The following is a 22748-nucleotide window of genomic DNA, read 5'->3' on the forward strand; positions in this document are numbered from 1 at the left end:
TTGAGGGTCACCTACCGCCTATTAGATGTCAGAAACATAAGTCGAAGTCTGGAGCGTCTCCTCGTCCTCAGTCACCGTCTCGTCTGCCGCACCTGCAGCAGGACGTCCTGCTGACACTTTAAAGCTGACTCGGCGACTTCAACTTTCAGTCGTCGGAAAAACTCACCCGGAAGACGTTTCTCTTTTTTTTTTTAAATTATTTGTTGCAAACTCTTCAAATGTGTCGAGTGCCGGCGATGACGTTTGAAGTTCCATCCATCATCTTGTCCGCAGCAGCGACTTCATCAGCGCCGACTTGATGAGATTATGGAAATGCGAGGAAGTAAACATGTTCCCTGATACGGCGGCTAATCCGGTTTGAGAGCGGGTGGCGGCGGCGGCGGCGCTGGAGGCGAGCGAGGAGAAGCTTTTTAATCTAAATGTTGTATATTTTACATAAACAGAGGCGACATCCCGGATCCCACTTCTCGCTTAATTTAGTTATTCGGAGTTTTAGACGCTACAAAGTTTCTGAAGACGATGATTTTAGCTTCGACGCCTCGTGTCAGCAGAAGTGGCTCCGCCCACTTTCGTAACGAGTCCCGCCCACTTTCGTAACTGGTCTCCGCCCACTTTCGTAACGGGTCCCCGCCCACTTTCGTAACTGGTCTCCGCCCACTTTCATAACTAGTCTCCGCCCACTTTCGTAACTGGTCTCCGCCCACTTTCGTAACTAGTCTCCGCCCACTTTCGTAACTAGTCTCCGCCCACTTTCGTAACTGGTCTCCGCCCACTTTCGTAACTAGTCTCCATTGTTAACAACCGGGTTTTATTGCAGTTCCGGGGTCAAGAATAAATCGTTTTTTTCTGAAGAATTGGAGGATCTGATCCACATCATTGCTAGGGGTTTAAGAAAATATCGCTACACTTAAATATCAGGTTGTATTTTTTATCAAGGTACTGTATGTATATTAAACTTTATCAATCACTTCATCAATATACATTTTTTTTTTTTTTTTTTTTTGACATTAAAATCATATTTAATTTCTTATAACAGTTCCTCTTTAGTTTGTATATTCAATGTGTCTATAAAATAAAACAATTCGATTTTTTATTTATTTTTATTAGCATTTAACATGCAAATATTTAGTAACTCTTATTGCCAGTAAACACAACATTTGTGTTTTGTCAGTTCACAATAGAATGAGATAAGATGACGCACAAGCGATAGGAAAAACAACACAACTAAGCACAAATATTCACAGCATTTTGTTCATTTTTGTGTTGCGATTAAACGCCCTAAAAGTGCGAACCAAAATGCCGGATGACTTTAATACCATCAAAGTACATATTAATTACTGAATAAATGGAATTTTGTTTACGCTAAAGTGAAATACGCTGCCTTGTTCGTGCCATCTAGTGGGGAGTCGCAGGTATTGCAAAAGAAAAAATGAATACACTTAAATACTGCAATAGTTTTTTCGTATCTAACACTATCAATAAAAACATATATATGTATATATATATATATAAAAATATATTTTGGCCTTCAACTCCCTTTTTTATCATAAATTTTTTTTTCTATGGTTCATATGACAAAACATTTTCTGAAAAACATATTTTCTATTACAATTAACATTTTGTCATTACGTTCTCTGCAACTGAAGAAACGATCTATAGATCCTGCCAATTACTGAGGACGAGAGGATACAGTGACTCCAGCAGCTTTTAAAGCTGATGTTTGGACATATTTTGGTTTCAAAACAAATGAAAGCAGTTACGACTTCGTCAAAAGTCATGTGGTCTGTAAATTCTGCAACACCAGAGTCAAGTACTCGACAGTACTACAAATATATACTGTACGTGTTTCTCTCTTCTCTTTCTCTTTTTCTTTCCCTTTCTCTCTCTCTCTCTTCGCCGGCCCCCATCCATCGTCCTCAGCCGACTCGTGCACCAGCGGTTCTGCGTCACATGACTGCACCGGAGTTACTGCCTCGCCGGTGATTTACGATCAGCCTCAGCTGTCGCTCATGTAGCTCCACTGCGCTAATGGCTACATCCACTTTTGTGTTTTACGTATCCCCCTCTGACATGAACTGAGCTGAGCTTTTTCCACCGGTTTGGACCTCATGTTTCTTCACCTTTCCTGCTCCCACACTTGTTGTTTGACCTCCAGGGAGCCGAGAGGTTCTTTCTGTATCGACGCGCTGAGCTCTCCTGCTCCGAGTCTGTCCTGGTACCACCTCTGTTAACCCAGGACTTTCGGATCAGAGGCTCAGATTCGCTCGCCCGGACGGCTTTTCCGGAAAGTCTGAAATATTTAGAGCCAAACAAAGTGATGAATTATTCACGCGACTGTGTCGGCCTTGCTGGAAGCTTCTCGCCGACAATGTTTCAGGGAAATAAAAACCGGCGGCCATCTTTGTCATCCTTAGTCGCCGGTTGTGTCCTCGACGGAAGGTTTCTGCAAAAAAATAAAGACACAATCTTTGCTTGAGCTACTTTTTAACTACTTTGTTTTAGTGCCCTTTATTGACCTTAGTTGTGTGTCATTGTGTGTTTTGTTTTTGACAAATTACGAAGCTTTGTGTGAGGGAAAATGTATAAATAACAAGCTTTAGTTGACAATAAATTAAATAATTATGATCCTTTAGCTTCACTACAGTCAATATATGCCTCAATAATGATTATAACAATAATAATATTATTAAAATATACATACAGCTTAACTTTTTAGTGTATGGAAGTATATATAACTGTCAGAATATTGAATGATTGAAACTTTTAAAAAGTTTGTTCTTTTTTAAAAACGTTATTTTTAACTTGAAAAAGTTTAATATTATTCAGATAATTAAAAAATACATTTTGTAATTTCGATATATTTTTTTTAATTAGTAGCATTTTTAATTCAATAAAAAATGTTGGTTTAAAAGTAACACTTTGATCGGAGGAAATTTCGATCAAGTAGCTCGGTACTCGTTTGGTAATGTCTGGTGACATTATTATACTAACATTTTTACATTGAATTTAAAAGCCTATGAATAACAAAATGAAGAATTTATAACAAATTATTTTGTAATTATTGGATAACAATATAAAACTATATAGGTAAAGGAAATGCATTATTTTGAAAGGATAAGGATATTTTTATTTTTTATTTTATTTCATTGATTTGAAAATGTACAAATTAAACCTTTTAAATAATTTTATGCAATTACTAAAGTAAAAAAAATAACAAATTCTGCTTTTTATAAACAATAACATTTGATTTCTTTTTTAATCCATTTTGGTAATATTGGTAATTGCTGATTTATTTACATATCCCTGCAGCAAAATAACATTTTTTTTAAAGCGATGCTAACGGCTATGCTACTACCTGCTACTTGAGCTGGTGACTCCATTAGATACGACACGTCAGTGACGTCCCTGTAACATCTAAATAAGTCAACAGAAGTTGTGGTCGACCATTGGCATCATCATCTGGTCCTCTGGCCCTCGGGCTCCAGCGACCGGCGCCCCCCGGTGTCGAGGCCCGAGGGGAAGACATTAAAAAGACGTCTCTGAGTGATGACGTTCTGCAGGCGCCGACAGATTCACGCCGTGAACATTTTATTGCAGAATCTCATCTGGAGTCACACACACAAAAAAAGTTTTTTTTTCATCTGCATAAAGAAAAGGAAAAGATTTATGGGCGATCTTTGCGGCGGCGCCGCTTTTCCAGATTGATCACTAACAGCCGTCGAGGTGCAGAAGTGAGGAGGTGTTTGTACGTGTCGCCGCGGTGACTGATTGTAAGGAGTTAAACGCGTGGAACTGCTGAGCTTCCATGAAGTCCTCGTATGTCTTTGTCAGCACTTCCTGCTAAAGTTCCTCAATTAATAACACGTTTAACTCTGGAACGCTGATCCCAGTGATCGCTCGCTACATGCTAACGCTAATGGCTTTGACTCCTCGCAAGGATTTGCTGAGGATTTTGAGACTCCATCCTGGTCCCTTTTAGGTCTGAGACTCCATCCTGGTTCTTTCATGTCTGAGACTCCATCCTGGTCCTTTTCATGTCTGAGACTCCATCCTGGTCCTTTCATGGTCCTTTCATGTCTGAGACTCCATCCTGGTCCCTTTCATGTCTGAGACTCCATCCTGGTCCTTTCATGGTCCTTTCATGTCTGAGACTCCATCCTGGTCCTTTTCATGTCTGAGACTCCATCCTGGTCCTTTCATGGTCCTTTCATGTCTGAGACTCCATCCTGGTCCTTTCATGGTCCTTTCCTGTCTGAGACTCCATCCCGGTCCTTTCATGGTCCTTTCTTGTCTGAGACTCTATCCTGGTCCTTTCGTGGTCCTTTCATGTCTGAGACTCCATCCTGGTCCTTTAATGGTCCTTTCATGTCTGAGACTCCATCCTGGTCCTTTAATGGTCCTTTCATGTCTGAGACTCCATCCTGGTCCTTTCATGGTCTTTTCATGTCTGAGACTCTATCCTGGTGCTTTAATGGTCCTTTCATGTCTGAGACTCCATCCTGGTCCTTTAATGGTCCTTTCATGTCTGAGACTCCATCCTGGTCCTTTAATGGTCCTTTCATGTCTGAGACTCCATCCTGGTCCTTTCGTGGTCCTTTCATGTCTGAGACTCCATCCTGGTCCTTTCATGGTCCTTTCATGTCTGAGACTCCATCCTGGTCCTTTCGTCCATTCTGATGGAATTCCAACTCCAGACTCGATCCTCATCTTTTATTCTTTTTTGGATCCATTACTTTTCCTGAAAACACATGTGGGACTGTAAATGTCCCTGAACAGATCAAGACCATTAAGACATGCGGCGTGACTTCGGGGTCCCCTCAGTAGATAGTTGTGCGTCGAGAGGTTTGTTCATAAAAACCCTCATTAGCTACGTTTTAATAATTACGCAGAGAAGTTCTGCTTTTGGGGTTTCAAACCAGCAGCTTCAAAGGCTGGATCCTCCCTCTCTGCGTCCGACACGAGTCTTACAAATCGACACTTAATCTTCAAAGGCTTTTATTTTGAAGGCAAATGGGCTGAAAGGCAGAAATATTTACTTCCATTTGAGCGTTTGAACACGTTCCTCTTTGAACGTTGCCTCTAATTAGCTCGTTGGCTTCGCTACGGAATGTTTCAGAAGGTTTGGCCGACAGAAGAGCTTCTGTTCGTTGCTAACGTTGCTCTCATGCTCTTGTTTGTTTCTCACCACACAGGTGAGTCTCAGGTGTGATGAAACTGCAACTCATCACATGATGAACTTTTAGTTTTTGTTTCTAAAATCTCCTTTGAAGACGAATCTTACACAAGATGACAAGAACATTTCCTAAAAACTTCATCAAAGAATCTAAATATTTGTCGCCAAAGTGAAAAAAAAGTTGTTAATAATAGACATTATTACTTATTATTATATATTATTATATATAATTATATTAATTATATTATTAATTATTAATTAATTATTAGTGTGGAATGTTAAAAATACTCAATTTATTTGTAAACCTGGACTTTTTTTCTTTGTCTGTATTTAACTTTGTTACAAGAAAACAATAAATATATCAGGGCTAACAAACAAGCTAACAGTTAGCATGTCGTGAAAACACTAGATGTAACAAAAGGAGTGGAATAGAAAGAAAGAAAGAAAGGAAGGAAGGAAGGAAGGAAGGAAGGAAGGAAGGAAGGAAGGAAGGAAGGAAGGAAGGAAGGAAGGAAGGAAGGAAGGAAGGAAGGAAGGAAGGAAGGAAGGAAGGAAGGAAGGAAGGAAGGAAGGAAGGAAGGAAGGAAGGAAGGAAGGAAGGAAGGAAGGAAGGAAGGGGGAAAGGAGGAGATAAGGTAAGGATAGAAGGATGAGAGTAGAGGGGGGAGAGAGGGAGAGAAAGAAAAGAGATTGGAGAGAAGGGGAGTCGGGGAGTGAGAGAAGGAGATGAGGAGGAGTAGAAGTAGAGGAGGATAAGAGGGAAGGTGACATGAAGAGGTGGGGGAGAGAAAGAAGAGAGGAGGAGAGTTGTAGATAAGAAGCAAAGCGGGTGACAATGAGAGAAAGAAATAGAGGAGGACAGAAGGGGGAGAGAGGAGAAAGGAAGGAAGGGGAAAAGAAGCAAAATGAGGAGTAGAGGGGAGAAAGGGTGAGATGGGGGTAGTAGGAGAGTAGCCTGAGAGATGGAAGGGAGGTTAGGAGGAGGGGAGGATAATATAAAGGGGTAAGGAAGGAGGTGGAGAGAAGATGAGGAGGAGAGAAGATAAGGAGGAGATGGTGAGGAGAGGAGGAGCAGTGGTCAGTGTCGATCATCTTCAACAGGAAGTGTAAACGAGCCTCAGACAGAAACATGAACTTGAGTGAAGATCGAACCTTGACGTTCTCACCAGTCGACGAGTCAACGATAAAGAAGAAAGAAAGTGTCGCACAAAAGCGTCTTCAGCTCTTCGCGTTTAAACATCGATCGCGACTGTTTTTTTTTATTCAAAGTCCACCATCAAGGTTCGACAGCCGGTTTCAATTGAATCTCTGTGGCCTCGAGTGTCTGCAGATCCTCCTGCGATGTGTCTTCACCGCAGAAGTTCTTGTTTCCCTGAAGGATCTCACGAGGAGAGAAGAAAGAAGTCGATAACAACGTTTAGTTTTATGTGTGCGAGTGTGTTAACATCGGGTTAACACATCGGCTCCTGGAAATTTCCGGCGTTTCGGATAAAAAAAACAAAAAAATGTTGTTTTATTCTGGTCAAGGCCAGACGGATTTTTCTTCACGATGGTGAATAATTGAGAAAAAAGAAAGTCAACAGTACTTTTTTCTTCTCAAGCCAGACGCTCCCTGGTGAGTCTGTGTCGGACTGACAGACATGAGCGAGGATTGTGTTCGTCTCTTTGAAGTGGAACTTCTTTGAATCATCGTCTCCGCTTTACAACGTCGGCGTTTCTCTCTCGCGCGAGGAGACGCATTTTTTTTCGGGAAAAGATGTTTAAAAATGTGTGAAAGACGAACGTGTTTTTTTTTTCCTGCGCGTCGTTCTTCTGAAGGCGTAATTAAAAGTGTGACTCGAGCCGAAGGAACATGTGCGACAGCTTTTATATTATCACATCAAAGTACACATTTGTTGTTGAATAATTGGGGCGGAAATAGACCGCCTCACCCGCGCCATCTAGTGGTGAGTCGCAACATTTTTTTCCACCCGAAACCGTATAGAAATTCAAAAGAAGTGGTTTAGATCAATTGCTTTATGGAATATAGTTTAATAAAAAATGTACAAATATGTTTTTCTGTTACATTTAATATTGCCGCTATTGAAACAATTAAATCCTGTGAGATTCCCGCAATGACTGAGGACAAGAGGATACAGACGTATTTGTGTTTCAAATCAAATAAAAGCAGTTACGACTTCAATTACAATTAGCATTTTGTCATTACGTCCTCTGCAACTGAAGAAACGATCTCGAGATCCTGCCAATTACTGGGGACGAGAGGATACAGTCGATACAGTTTTAAAGCTAATATTTTCGACATATTTTGGTTTCAACTCATAAAAACACTTAGGACTTCATCAAGAGTCATGTGGTCTGTAAATTCTGCAACACCAGAGTCAAGTACTCGACAATACTACAAATATATACTTGTTACTACAGTATATCATAACACACCCTTGTATTGCTATACATGTCGTCAGATTCTTGCCAATAAACAACCCTAGAAATTAGCAAATTACACAACCTCACCCGTGCCATCTAGTGGGTAGCCGCAGCCATTGCACACTAGGGATGTAAGAAAAAAATCGATTTAATTAAACATCGCAACCATTTTTCAGCGATATTGTATCGACATTCAACAGCAATGCATCGATTCAAAATGTGTGTTTTTATTGGCCTTTAAAATTGTATTTTATTTATTATCATAGTTACGTTATTACTTTAATTTCAATACATTATATATACATTTATTGCGAATATTATTGTGTTGCAAATACACACAATCCTCCAGCAGCTAGGGAACAACGAAATCCCGCGAGATGACTGAGGACGAGAGGATACAATCGACTGCAGCAGCTTTTAAAGCTGACGTCTAGACATATTTTGTTCACAATGTATCAAACAAGTATCTCCAGATTAGTGCCAATTAATTACCGGAAAAAAAAATCATAGTTTTTTTTTTTAATAGGGAAGAATACACGACCTTATTTGTACCATCTAGTGGTGAGTCGCAGTCATTGCAAAAAAGTTTTTTTTTTAATGTTCAAATTTCTCCTGCCGTTAGCAGGAGTTTTACAACTTAAATCTATGGTTCTAAAGAGTTCTCAAGGGTCATGTTCACGAGTGAGGGTCACGACCTCTGAAGAGCTGAGCTAAAATGTAATCTGTGGTCACCAACAACAAGATCGGGTACGAACGCCGATCAAATTAGCACGCTAGCTAGCGTAGCATTCAATGTCTTACATTAAAGAAAGTGTTAAATCATTTTCCATTGACGCGTCTGTTCGACTCGTCTGGTCTGGAAAGAAAAAAAAACGTCACTCGCTTCTTCGACTCGACATCGTTCTCCATCAAACATGTTTGTCTGCAGATTTCATCTCTACTTTAATTGGCTTTAATATGTCGTCTCTCTCCGTCTCTCCGTCTTGATTCATTCACGCCGTCAACTTCCCTCTAATTGAATCCGGCGACGATCTAATCTGAGTATTGATGTCTTCGGCTCGGAACCCGGCGCCGCGTCTCTTTTGTCTGCGATAATTACCCACGACTTGATTCATCGTCGGCTTCCTTTGATTGTGTCTGTCGTCGACAGGAGCGAACCGATGAAGGCGGACGGATGTCGGACGTGGTCGTCGATGCCGACGCTGCTGATGCTGCTGCTGGGCCTCGCCGCCGTCGGCGTCCAGGGCAGACCCGACGGCGAAGGATTCTGGTCGACGCCTCATCGAGCCGCCGTCAGGTTCCGTCACAAGGTACGAACGTTTACTCGCTTAACGAGGTTTGACTCCATTAATTGATCATGAACTCCAGGAGTGTATCATCGCCGTCAGAAGATCGAACGGTTGGATTGAACTAGTTTTTTAATGAAATGTTTTTTTTTTTAGTAAATTGTAATAAAAAAGGAAACATTTTCTAAACTAATGAAGTTTTTTACACATAGAGTTTGATATTCTAAGTCCAATAATTAAAAAATATACTTTCCAAATTAAATATTTTTCAATTTATAGCCTTTTAAATTCAATATTAAAATATTGGTAAAATAGTGAATATTGTTTTTTAATAATTAGAATATCAAATTCTATTTGTAAAAAATATAATTAATACCGTAACAATATATATTTAATTTAAGCGACTATAGATTAAAAGTTTAATTTCGAAAAATAATTGAATTGAATTATTGGACAATATAAAACTGTGTTTAAAAATAAAAACAACAAGATTCAAATTGGTACTATAATACCAACATATTAAATTGAATTTAAAAGGATATCATTTAAAAAATATTGAATTAAAAAACATTACCTTTGAATTATAAAAAAGTTATTTAATTACTCTATTTGTAAAACTTGTTTGTGTTAATACTATTATACCAAAGTTTTTATATTGAATTTAAAAGCCTAAAAATAACAAATAAATACAATTAAAATTGTAATTTAATTATTGGAATAAGTATATACATCTCTATGGAAAAAAAGTGGGTATAATAAGACTTTAAAAATAAATACATAAATAATAATGCTACAAAATAAAATGCATTGAATAGAAAATGTGTCTTTTTTAATTGTTGGAATTGAAATGTCAAACTCAATATTTCGAAATTATTTAATTTCAACTTCAATTCAATTAATAAGAAAAAAAAACACAAATTCAACCTTTCAATATATAAGCTATTGAACTATTAAACTATTCAAAAATATAAATCAGTTTCCAAACTTTTCAACAGTAAAATGTTAACTTCGTTCAATCACTGATTCACTTCCATAGAAGTCGATTTAGGACGAAACATCTTAGAACTCTCATCGTCTGAGAGTCGGGCGATGTTATTGGTCGGGTCCGGGCGAGCGGGTCGTCTGAGGCGCCGGACCCCGATAGGTGGATGTTTACTTGTGTTGGTCCGGCGCTGCTGCCGGCGGCGCCTCCGCGGCTCTGAAGCTCCAATCTGGTTACCTCGGTGTCACGGCTAACTTTGAAGTCTCAGCCGTGGAGAAAGAGGATGAGCCGGAGCGTGACGTCGTGTTCGGGAAGAAACTCTTTCACGAACGTTTGTCTCCGAGCTGTCGTCGTCCACGCATGACGCAGGTCGTGACCTCCTGTCCACGTGACCTCGTCAGGTGTTTGTGCCTGAAGGTCACGGAGCAGGAAGAAGAAACCACGATTCAGGAAGTGAAACATTCCGACTTATCTGAACTCAAAGTTGGATCAGAACCAGGATCTTCCCTAGAAGATTACATCCTTTAGACCTGGTTCTGATCCACTGTGGTCCTCCTCTGTCCCTCACACACTGTTACGCCCCCTACTGGATTCATTAGCTATTTGTTTTTTTTAATCATAGCACTTTATGATTCATATTGTGTTTTAAATTATATAAATCAAAATAATTAGATAATAAAATGAATTAAAAATTGTAATAAAATAATATATATTCAGTAATATATATATACAATGTATATATATATATATATATATATTATATCTATATCTTTATCTTTATCTTTATCTATATAGATATAGATATATATATAGATATATCACTATACATAATATTGTTTGTTCATTTTTGTGTTGCAAACAAACTTCCTGCCTCCTAGATGGCAGCAGTCGTTACGTCATCCGCAGCTAAAGGAACAATGATATCTGTGATGACTGAGGACGAGAGGATGCAGTGGACTCCAGATGCTTTTAAAGCTGATGTTTGGACATATTTTGGTTTCAAAACCAAAGCAAAGCAGTTACGACTTTGTCAAGAGTCATGTGGTCTGTAAATTCTGGTGATGACTGAGGACGAGAGGATACAGTCGACTCCAGCAGCTTTTAAAGCTGATGTTTGGACATATTTTGGTTTAAAAACAAATAAAGGCAGTTACGACTTCGTCAAGAGTGATGTGGTCTCTAAATTCTGGTGATGACTGAGGACGAGAGGATACAGTCGACACCAGCAGCTGATGTTTGGACATATTTGGTTCCTAAACAAATTAAATCAGTTACGACTTCGTCAAGAGTCATGTGGTCTGTAAATACTGCAACACCAGAGTCAAGTACTCGACAATATTACACATATATACTTGTTACTATAGTATCACAATATATATCGTATAATTGTCCCCTGTTAGCGATACGTGTCGTATCAACAATGTGTTAATACACACTTCTATTCTCCACACACTGGCTCAGACATTAAGAAGTCGTCGTGACGAAACTAGAGAATCCTCCTGGCGTCCTGGTGTGTGCGACGAACACAAGTTCTCTCTCTTCCCCCCGAACGTCGTAATTCATCTGCCGCACGTACGTTTACAGCTTCTGCTCGTCTCACTTTCTTCTCGACTCTCCCTGCGAGTCGTTCGTAATTGATGTGTCTGAGCGTCTGGAACCGAATCAGACGCGAGGCAAGTGTGCCGGTGGTGAGGAGGAGAGGGATGTGTTGCTCCGGAGTGTCGGCTTTGATTTGCGACGAGATGAAACGTAGGAAACACGGATATTTGGGTCAGACGTTTGAAATCTCTACCGGTTCGTCTCCGTAATTGTGCTGCAGTCGAGAGTTGAAGTCTGGAGAGGAACCTGACCGGAGAGAACCAGGGAGGAGGAGGAGGGACGACACATTTAAAAAATAATTATGATGTAAAGTTAATGGCTTGTATGTATAAGACTTTTTCATCTATATGGAAGAATATCAGCGGCACCAGAATAATGAATGGTTGAATTTAACGTTTAAAATTACGGACAATATACAATATATACGTTTTTTTGAATAATGGAATGCAACAGTCTTGATTTTTATTTGAATTTTAATTCAATAATTTACATGTTAAAATATGAATTAAAATGTTTAATATAAAAGTAAAGCATTCTTTTTACACATATAGTTCTTTATTGTGTTTCCAATAATAACTTTTTTTCCCAACGTTTTTTCCTACGAATTTGTGTCTTTTAAATTCAATATAAAATGGTGGTATAATAGTAGCAACAGACAAAAACAAAAGAGTACCGAGCTACTGGATCGAACTTTAAGCCAATCATGCGACAGGCGATCATGTGATGACGTTGCATCACTGGTGCATCGATTCTTCCCGGCGGATTCAAAGGCAACTATATTGTTTGGAGGCATTTTTATACTAACATGTTTATATTGAATTTAAAAGGATGCGAATAAAAAAAATATTTAATTTAGAGAATCTTTTTTTTAATGATTCGAATTGGAATTTGAAACTCTTTGTGTACAAACAAATTTATGTAATTTAAATTAGAAAAATATTGAATTTAATAATTCTAAAAATAATGAAACGCTTTAAAAAGCATTTAAATGAAAAATAATAAAAATTAAAAATTAATAAATAAGAATTCAGTATTTTGATGAACTTCCACAAAAATTATATAAATAATAAAATAATAAAATAATATAAAGTAACATTTTTGTTTTACAATACCGTATAAATATTTAATAGTAGTGCATCCATTTTTAATGGTCTTTGTATGGTTCAGATTTTTAAAAAAAAGTCTGTATAAATTAAAGTAGTTTTATTTATTTTTTTTTGTTAGCTTTTAGCGAATGAAGTGACAATGTAGAAGGTGGATGGAAGGTTCATGTTGGATTGAAAAACGGTGGCATCTTATCTATACCCTAATTTTAACATTGAATTTAAAGGGGTACGAAATAAAAAATACTGAATTTCTAAAATATTTTTTTTGATTATTGGAATTAGAATATCAAATCCATGTATACAAAAAATAGCATATTTTATATTAAAAAAAAAATGTAATCCAATTATTAAAATATATATATATATTAAATGTTTAAAAATATTAACATTTAAAATGTAAAATTCACCATTTATTATTCTGGTTTACTTTTATAAAAAATAAAGTTGTGAGTTTGTGGCAACGTAAAGGCTCCTTAATATTTTTTGAAAAAAGAATTGATAAGATGAAAATGTTCTTTGCACAGTTTGACACGTTCATGTTTAAAAAACTCTCTGGTCATTACCATCCATGATCTCCACTGGTGTGTCTCTCACTCTCTCCTCCTACGTTCCCTTGCTTGCATGAGTAAATCCTGAGGATCAGACTTTATTAATGACGTGTCAGCGACTCACAAGTGTGATGGATGTCCTCACGGCCTCGGCAGGAAACGACAGCAGTCGCTCCGCTCGGCTCACCGAGAAGCCTGGCCGGCCTCACAGTGTAATTACACTCCATCACCGAGAGTCCGGAGTAAACTTTTATTGTCGCCCGGCCTGTCGGGATTTACCGTCCGCTGATGGAGAGAATGGTCCGGAGCTCTTCACCGGGTCACGGCTTTTGGCTCTCGCCCGGAGATTTAGTGGAGACGTCTGTCAAGTCCATGGAGGGAGACGAGAACACAGAGAGGCTTTTTTACTCGTAGCCATCAACGGGAGGTCGGGATGGAAACAAGTAGACGAAGTAAATCACTTGTCGTGTTCCATCAGATGAAGTTTGCATGTCGACATGTTTCGTTCTCCGTCTGAAGCAGAACAGAGTCTTCTTTGAACATCTGGGTTAAGATGATTTTAGCATTTTCTGATGCTGCTGTTTTTGGAACGTTGATCCAAATATCTTCCAAACATTTATTTTCAAAATACAGTGTTCCCTCGTTTTTTTGTTTTTTTTTAAATTACAGTGTTCCCTCATTTATTTTTGAACTACGGTGTTCCCTCATTTATTTTTAAACTACAGTGTTCCCTCATCTATTTTTAAAACAACAGTAGTCCTTCATCTATTTTTGAACTACAGTGTTCCATCATATTTTTTTTAATATTACTATGTTCCCTTGTTTATTTCTAAACTACAGTGTTCCCTCGTTTATTTTTAAACTACAGTGGTCCTCTTTTACTTTTAAACTACAATGTTCCCTCATTTATTTTTAAACTACAGTGTTCCCTCGTTTATTTTTAAACTACAGTGGTCCTCATTTATTTTTAAACTATAATGTTCCCTCACTTATTTTTAAACTACAATGTTCCCTCGTTTATTTTCAAACTACAGTGGTCCTCGTCTAAAATTAAACTACAATGTTCCCTCATTTATTTTTAAACTACAATGTTCCCTCATTGATTTTTAAGCTACAGTGTTCCCTCGTTTATTTTTAAACTACAGTGGTCCTCATTTATTTTTAAATTACAGTGTTCCCTCATTTATTTTTGAACTACGGTGTTCCCTCATTTATTTTTAAACTACAGTGTTCCCTCATCTATTTTTAAAACAACAGTAGTCCTTCATCTATTTTTGAACTACAGTGTTCCATCATATTTTTTTTAATATTACTATGTTCCCTTGTTTATTTCTAAACTACAGTGTTCCCTCGTTTATTTTTAAACTACAGTGGTCCTCTTTTACTTTTAAACTACAATGTTCCCTCATTTATTTTTAAACTACAGTGTTCCCTCGTTTATTTTTAAACTACAGTGGTCCTCATTTATTTTTAAACTATAATGTTCCCTCACTTATTTTTAAACTACAATGTTCCCTCGTTTATTTTTAAACTACAGTGTTCCCTCGTTTATTTTCAAACTACAGTGGTCCTCGTCTAAAATTAAACTACAATGTTCCCTCATTTATTTTTAAACTACAATGTTCCCTCATTGATTTTTAAGCTACAGTGTTCCCTCGTTTATTTTTAAACTACAGTGGTCCTCATTTATTTTTAAACTACAGTGTTCCCTCGTTTATTTTCAAACTACAGTGGTCCTCGTCTAAAATTAAACTACAATGTTCCCTCATTTATTTTTAAACTACAATGTTCCCACATTGATTTTTAAGCTACAGTGTTCCCTCGTTTATTTTTAAACTACAGTGGTCCTCATTTATTTTTAAACTATAATGTCCCCTCATTTATTTTTAAACTACAGTGTTCCCTCATTGATTTTTAAGCTACAGTATTCCCTCGTTTATTTTTAAACTAGTGTTCCCTCATTTTTTTTTAGCAGCCTCTTGTTTATTTAAAACAAAAACTCTGACCATCTGTGTAGTGACCATATAAAAAAACATAATTTATTTGAACTTGTAAATCGCTGCATATTTACTGCAGTCCCTCTGAACTGCTTTGCCGCCCAGCCAATCACAGCTGTCAATTGCTTTCGACATAGCAACATAGTATAATTTAGACACAATATTGTAGCGACTGTGTTATGAATACATTAGTGTGTAGAAAAGCATCATGGGAGTTCACTGTCTGCACCATAACTAAGGTGGGTTCAGTAAATGAATCAGTTTGTGATCACAGACGAGAAGTTTTGTCGTTCTTGATGATGTCTTACTACTATACTACGATATTTTTAAATATGTAGCTGATGTAGTGAATAAAATGAAAAAGAAAATCTGCGAAAAGCAGCGATCAAGTTAGGTGAACCACGAAATTGCAAGAGACCACTTTATAGTAGTATTTCAGAAATGTTGTTATATTCACAGGTACATGAAATAAGTAAATAAAATAGTATGACCTGCCAAAAAAACCCCATTAAGTTCATTAAAAAACGCTGAGTCAGCAGGAGTCCAGGCCTTGGTTCCCCACAACAAGTTGGTCTCGTATAGTGTTTGTTTTACTTGTTCTTGCTAGTTTATAGGCTTTTAATTTGGTAAACATGACTAATAGTAGCGTCCGGACTCGTCCAGAGTCACAGGCAACATTTTTTTTCAAAATAAAATTCTCAGATATTCAGTTTTTTTAACTACAGTGTTCCCTCGTTTATCTTTAAACTACAGTTCCCTTAAAAAAAGAAAAAAAAAAAAATACGTTGGTCCCTCTTTTTTTTCACTACAGTGTTCCCTCATCTAATTTTAAACTACAGTGTTCCCTCATTTTTAAAACCAATTTCCCTTGTCTTTTTTTAAACTACAGTGTTCCCTAATTTTTTTTAAACTACGGTGTTCCCTCATTTTTTTTAAACTACAGTGTTCCCTTGTGTATTTTAAACTAGTGGTTCACTCTTTTTTTTAAACTACAGTGTTCCCTCGTGTATTTTTAAACTACAGTTGTTCCCTCATTTTTTTTAAACAACAGTGTTCCCTCATTTTTTAAACTACATTGTTCCCTAGTCTATTTTCAAACTACAGTGTTCCCTCAGTTTTTAAACTACAGTGTTCCCTCATTATTTTAAACTACAGTGTTCCCTCGTCTATTTTTAATCTACAGTGTTCCCTCGTCTACTTTGAAACTACAGGGTTCCCTCATTTTTTATACAACAGTGTTCCCTAGTCTATGTTTAAACAACAGTGTTCCCTATTTTTTTTTTAACTACAGTGTTCCCTCGTCTGTTTTCAAACTACAGTGTTCCCTCAGTTTTTAAACTACAGTGTTCCCTAATTTTTTTTAAATTATAGTGTTCCCACATTTTTTTTTAACTACAGTGTTCCCTTGTCTATATTTAAACAACAGTGTTCCCTCTTCTATCTTTAAACTACAGTTCCCTTCTTTTTTTTTTTAACTATAGTGTTCCCTATCACTGAAGGAGTGGATATAACATAGAGGGCGATTAAAATTCCTCAAGGGCCACAATAAGTTCTGTGACTGTTGTAAGAGCCGACAAGCCAATAGAGAGAAGAAAAAAACACACATTTTTAAGGAAAAAATAGATCCATTACTCATTAATTCACGACAGTTATTAAGATAAATAAGCTACATTTATTTTAGTTAAAATAAAATATGACAAAAACATTTTTTTAAATAACATTTATTCAATTTACTTATTTTGAGGGGAAAGAAATACTCATAAAAAGGACAAATAAGAAGAAGGAAAAAGTTTTATATGTTGAAATGTGAATGAATAATACGTTTACATTTCATCTCTAAGCCCAGGTCTGATCTAATATTTGAGATGATGGATTAGAGATGATGGATTAGAGATGATGGATTAGAGATGATGGATCGGAGACGATGGATCGGAGACGATGAAATCTATATCGTCACCTGGACCACATGTGGGGGGAAAACCGGCGGGAAAATGTGTGAAGTGGTTCCAGTCGAAGATGCTGGAGGAGAATTCCACCTGCAGTGAGGATTCTTCCTCCTCAGCCGGTCAGCTCCAGCCCTCGACTCCTGTCCATCATCCTGATGAGCTGTCGGCCCTCAAATGGCAGCTCGCCCGAGGGAGCGAGGCGGGCGAGAGAGAGGGAGTCTCAGCTCGGCGGGCGAGCGACTGCGAAGTCGATCTACTGTAACAATAACAAGACGTCGGCGCTAACCTGCCGCAGACTTATCTCTCCCGCTCGCCGCCTTGTTGCTCACCTCGGTCGCTCGGAGACGAATGGTCGCTCCTGGCAGGAGGCGGAACGGATGGATTTTCAACCAGGAGCGAATGGAGGCGGGAGTCGAACCCGCGGCGGCGACTTTTGTCGGAACAGATAAAGAAACAAGAGAAGCTACGTCGTCCGTCAGAGACTCGCGGTGGATCTCAGTTCAATGTTGAGTCACAGATTTCTATGGGAGTTTATCAGTTATCAGAGTATTGAGTGGTTGAATTTAACATTTTTAACGTTGAATATTTGTATTTATTAAAAAAAAGTTAAGCATCGACAGATTTTTTAAAATTAAATTAAATAATTTGCATATTAAAAGAGTGATATTTAAATGTTTTGGTTAATTCAATTAAAGAAAAACATTTTTTTCAAATATATTTTCAAAATTAAAATGTATGAATCTTTCGTTACACATAGTTTTTTACGTTATTTTGCCCGAAAACAAATGTGTTTGTGGTATCCCTTGTGTTGTCTCTGGGTCAAGGTGATCGACCTCCACCACTGCATATGTATTTATAGAAGCCAAGCCTTTGTTTTGGGGCCTTCGGGTCACCTTGACCCTTAGATAACACAAGGGTTGAATCCCCCCAAAAATTCCAGATTAATTTATAGTCGTCCTTTCAGTCTGTAAGTAGAGTTTATTTTTTTTTAACCAATGTTTTGGAATTTATAGTATTTTTTATTAATATTTTCTGGGGGCTGATTTTGTCTTACCAGCAATTCTATTGAATTTAAAAGGTTGCGGGTAAAAAAAAAAAAAGAAAAAGATTTTATATCATGTATATATATATGAAAAGTATTGAAGGTATTTTTCCCCCAAAAAAGATAATTTAATTATCAATTAAAAGAAAACATGACAATTTTATATGTAAAAGTGATGGTTCGCCCAAAATTCAAACTTCACTCATTTTTTACTAACCCTTATGTCCACTAACGGTTTAATTATTTTCAGAGTAATCTGTTCTTTTTTAAAGATATAGACAAAAATGTATGTTCATGCTAATGTAAACTTCATGCTAACTTTTTTCGACGTCCTAAAAGACACTTAAAAACATCGAAATACCTCTATACTGCTCGTCTGTAACGTCCATCTTGTATTGAAACCTCTACAAGAGAAATTGTTCTAGAAATCTTAAATAAATATATATTTTAAGTTTGTTTGTAGCAGAAGCTAAAAAGCTAACATGCTAAACAGACAGGAAACACTTCAGATACTATATTTAGCCTGATAGCCTTTTAGCTTTAGCTTTATTTAATAAGTCTGTATTTCAATCTTTTTTGTAACCGAAGCTAAAAGGCTAACAGGCTAAATATTTTACCTGAAGTGTTTCCTGTCTATGTAGCATGTTAGCTTTTTAGCTTCTGCTACAAACAAGGCTTCGATACAAGAGAAGGTATTTGGATGTTTTTTAAGTGTATTTTTGGACGAAGACGAAGACACACAGGCTCCGGTCGCTACATTAAAATGAACAAACATTTTTGCCTGTAACTCGCATTTGAGTGAACTACCCTTTAAAAGTAAACATTCAATATTATTCTGACACATATACTTCCACAGATTTATATCCAAAAGGTCAAAGAGAGTATTTTCAGTGTCAGTGCAGCGCGGCGCCCCCTCTGGTCAGCATCAGCCGGCTCAGGTAGCGCGATTTTTTCCCGGCGGAGAAAACCTGGTCCATGAACAAGTCTTCCTGGTCTAGTCCGGGATAAGAATCTCTAAAAACTTCAAACCTGCCTCTGAATAATGGACGAGCTGTCGGGCCCGTGGTCGGCCCCGGAACCCGGCCCGGTCGTGTGACTCTCACCAGACTTTCCTTGATGGATCCGTCGGCGCGTGTCCCGACAGCTGCCCGATGCTGATGTCTCCGGAACCGACTCCGGCTGGGACGAGGTCCAGACACATTGTTGGACCGGACCAGGAGGAACCCGGGGCTCGCGGCTGTGTTGATGGATGGTACCGGAGCCAGGCGTGGCAGCGGGCCCGGCTCGTGCGCCGGCAGAGCTGTCGGCTTCTTTTAGAACCGGTCTCGTCCTCGTTCGCGCGTGGATCTGAGGCTGTGAAGGGGGTCGGCCGGGTTCACCGGACCCCCCGGGGAAATTAAGCAGCGCAAACAAACCAAGTGTGAAACGCTGTCTGTCACATGCAAATGAGCTTTGACTCGTCTTTACGAGTTCATCTGACGCCGGAACCACAGGTGAGTCCTCAAGATGTGACTCCTGAGACTCGTGGATCACTCACGACTCGTCTGCTTTTATGATCCGGACCCAAGGTGCGATTATGAACAAGTTGCCGTGGCAACGCAGCCCTCAACAATCCTGGATGGAACTTCAGGAGCCGTGGTATCCCTTGTGTTGTCTCAGGGTCAAGGTGATCCGAAAAGGCCCGGAAACAATTTTGTTTTTGGTATCCCTTGTGTTGTCTCAGGGTCAAGGTGACCCGAAAACCCTGAAACAAATGTGTTTGTGGTATCCTTTGTGTTGTCTCAGGGTCAAGGTTACCCGAAAACCCGGAAACAAATCTGTTTGTGGTATCCCTTGTGTTGTCTCTGGGTCAAGGTGACCCGAAAGCCCGGAAACAAATATTTTTGTGGTATCCCTTGTGTTGTCCCAGGGTCAAGGTGACACGAAAGGCCCGAAAAAAAAGGGTTTGTGGTATCCCTTGTGTTGTCTCAGGGTCAAGGTGACCCAAAAGCCCGGAAACAAATGTGTTTGTGGTATCCTTTGTGTTATCTCAGGATCAAGGTGACCCATAGGCCCGGAAACAAATGTGTTTGTGGTATCCGTTGTGTTGTATCTGGGTCAAGGTGACCCGAAAGCCCGGAAACAAATCTGTTTGTGGTATCCGTTGTGTTGTCTCTGGGTCAAGGTGACCCAAACCCGGAAACAAATTTGTTTGTGGTATCCATTGTGTTATTGTTGTGTCAAGGTGACACGAAAGGCCCAAAAACAAATGTGTTTGTGATATCCTTTGTCTTGTCTCTGGGTCAAGGTGACCTGAAAGGCCCGGAAACAAATGTGTTTGTGGTAGCCCTTGTGTTGTCTCTGGGTCAAGGTGACCCGAAAGGCCCGGGAAAAAATGTGTTTGTGGTATACTTTGTTATCTCAGGGTCAAGGTGACCCGAAAGGCCCGGAAACAAATGTGTTTGTGGTTTCCCTTGTGTTGTCTCTGGGTCAAGGTGACCCGAAAGCCCGGAAACAAATGTGTTTGTGGTATCCTTTGTGTTATTTCAGGGTCAAGGTGACACGAAAGGCCCGGAAACAAATGTGTTTGTGGTACCCCTTGTGTTGTCTCAGGGTGAAGGTGATCGACCTCCACCACTACATATGTATTTATAGAAGCCAGGGAGGTTGTTCACCCTTGTTTTGGGCCTTCGGGTCATCTTGACCCTTAGATAACACAAGGGTTAAATCCCCCAAAAGGTCCAGATTAATTCATAATTCATTCATCAATTTCAGTCTGTAACTAGTAAGAGACGACGAAGCTTCTGCCGACGTTTCCTCCCTGATGGTGTTACATTTAAGGACGGAGTACTGGAAACTAAACGTCCACTAATGGTTCTGGGGTCTTCATTCTCGAGGTCCGAGCGATGATGTCGTAGAACCGAACAGACGGAACCTCTGTCTCGTGGCAGGAGTCGTGGGAGGAACTGATCCCTTCAAGAGCGCCTGTCGCAGCTAATCCGCTCACACTGCTCTGGAAATAGAACTCATCAGCCGGGATGTAAACATGCTGCGAGTCATCCTACTTGTTTATTTGTGCAGCCGAAACATTATGACCGGTTTCTGCTGGTTACTCATGCTGTCACGTGAAGTTTAGGCTCACAAACTTATCCATGAGTTTAAAAGGCTTGTGAGAAAGTAGTGTGTAAATATCACAATGTTTTTTTTCACGATACTTTATCAGTATTTAATAGCACAATATTGATGTATTTTTAGTTTATTAATTTTCATTTATTTATTTCCAATCATAGTTTTTAAGGTGTATGCTTCCATAAAGTGTGCATAAACTAAGATTATTACATCCTCCGCAGCTAAAGTTACAATAAAATCCAGTGAGATCGTGGCGACGACTGAGGACGAGAGGATACAGTGGACTCCAGCAGCTTTTAAAGATGATGTTTGGACATATTTTGGTTTGAAAACAAAAGAAATCAGTTATGAATTCGTCAAGAGTCATGTGGTCTGTAAATTATGCAACACCAGAGTCAAGTACTCGACAATACTACAACTATATAATCTTGTTACTACAGTATCACAAAATATATTCTATCTCTGCCCCTGATTCGTGATGCGCATCGTTTCTCCAGATTCGAGTGCTTGTCTTTTTTATTTGAACACAATTATTGGTGACACTATATAAGACTCAAAGTTATATGGGCTTAGATTAGTGTCACATTAAATTAACATTAAAATAAAATATTGACTGAAAAAAGTAATAAACCTAAAAAAATATTGGCTGATTAACAATTGATATAGAAAAATGAGCAAATAAAAATGTAATTTAGTTGTTTTTACATCCAAATATCTTTTATTCAGCCAATATTTCTTATTTCAATACGAAAATTAATTCGGTACCATTATAAGTCTATGAAGTTCTGACATCTGTTTACTTGAAGAACACCAGCAGATAAAGAGACAATTATACAACAACTAAAAAATGGATACTACATATCTCTCCAGTTGTGTTTATCCCTTGTGTTCTCTCTGGGTCAAGGTGACCCGGTGGCCCTGAAAACAATTGCCAGGGAGGTCAGAGACAACACGAGGGGTTAAGAAAGGTCACTCAAAATTTTGCGGAAACCAAGCTTTCCTTTCAGTTTCTTGAACGTAGCCATCAGCACAGCGATGGAATCCAACTTAAAATGCAGCTGTCGAGTCAGACGGACTTAAATCAAACCCGTCCGGTTTCTCCGCTCACGCTTAAAATTCCAACTCGGTTCGAATGCTTGAAAAATAAACACGAAGACGGTTGTGATTTTTGTGCGTCTTCTATTTTCCGGCGGCGTGTGTGTGTGTGTGTGTGTGTGTGTGTGGTACTTGTTGCATTATGCATCCGTTCATATCGCCAGCGCTCGCTGGAAACACAACATGAACGATGTTTTATGCAGATGCGACTGTAGACGATTAAATATTTATGCGGCTCCGTATTCATGGATGCCGGGGAAGCGGCGGCTCAGAATAGTCCCCGATAACGCTTCCCTTCGCCACCCTCGGCGCTTCGGCGCCGCAGGTTCGCTCTTCGGCAGGTGGCGGGAAAACATCTCCTGCTGATGGTTTGCGATTGTTCGTTAGCGTGTTAGCGTGTTAGCATGTCGACGACCAATCATTCCAATACTTGACTTGTCTA

General features: G+C 38.7%; 1 protein-coding gene across 1 annotated transcript in view; it reads left to right on the forward strand.

The window, feature by feature from the left end:
- Positions 1-22748, forward strand: part of fstl5 (follistatin-like 5) — a 113596-nt gene that overhangs the window by 11354 nt on the left and 79494 nt on the right. The window contains exon 2 of the mRNA XM_087799340.1: positions 8748-8907. Within this exon, the coding sequence (XP_087655466.1) occupies positions 8748-8907 (160 nt within the window). The remainder of the gene's footprint in view (positions 1-8747; positions 8908-22748) is intronic.

This window comes from Callionymus lyra, chromosome 9 (assembly GCF_982586985.1).
Source record: "Callionymus lyra chromosome 9, fCalLyr1.hap1.1, whole genome shotgun sequence".
Lineage (NCBI taxonomy): Eukaryota > Metazoa > Chordata > Actinopteri > Syngnathiformes > Callionymidae > Callionymus > Callionymus lyra.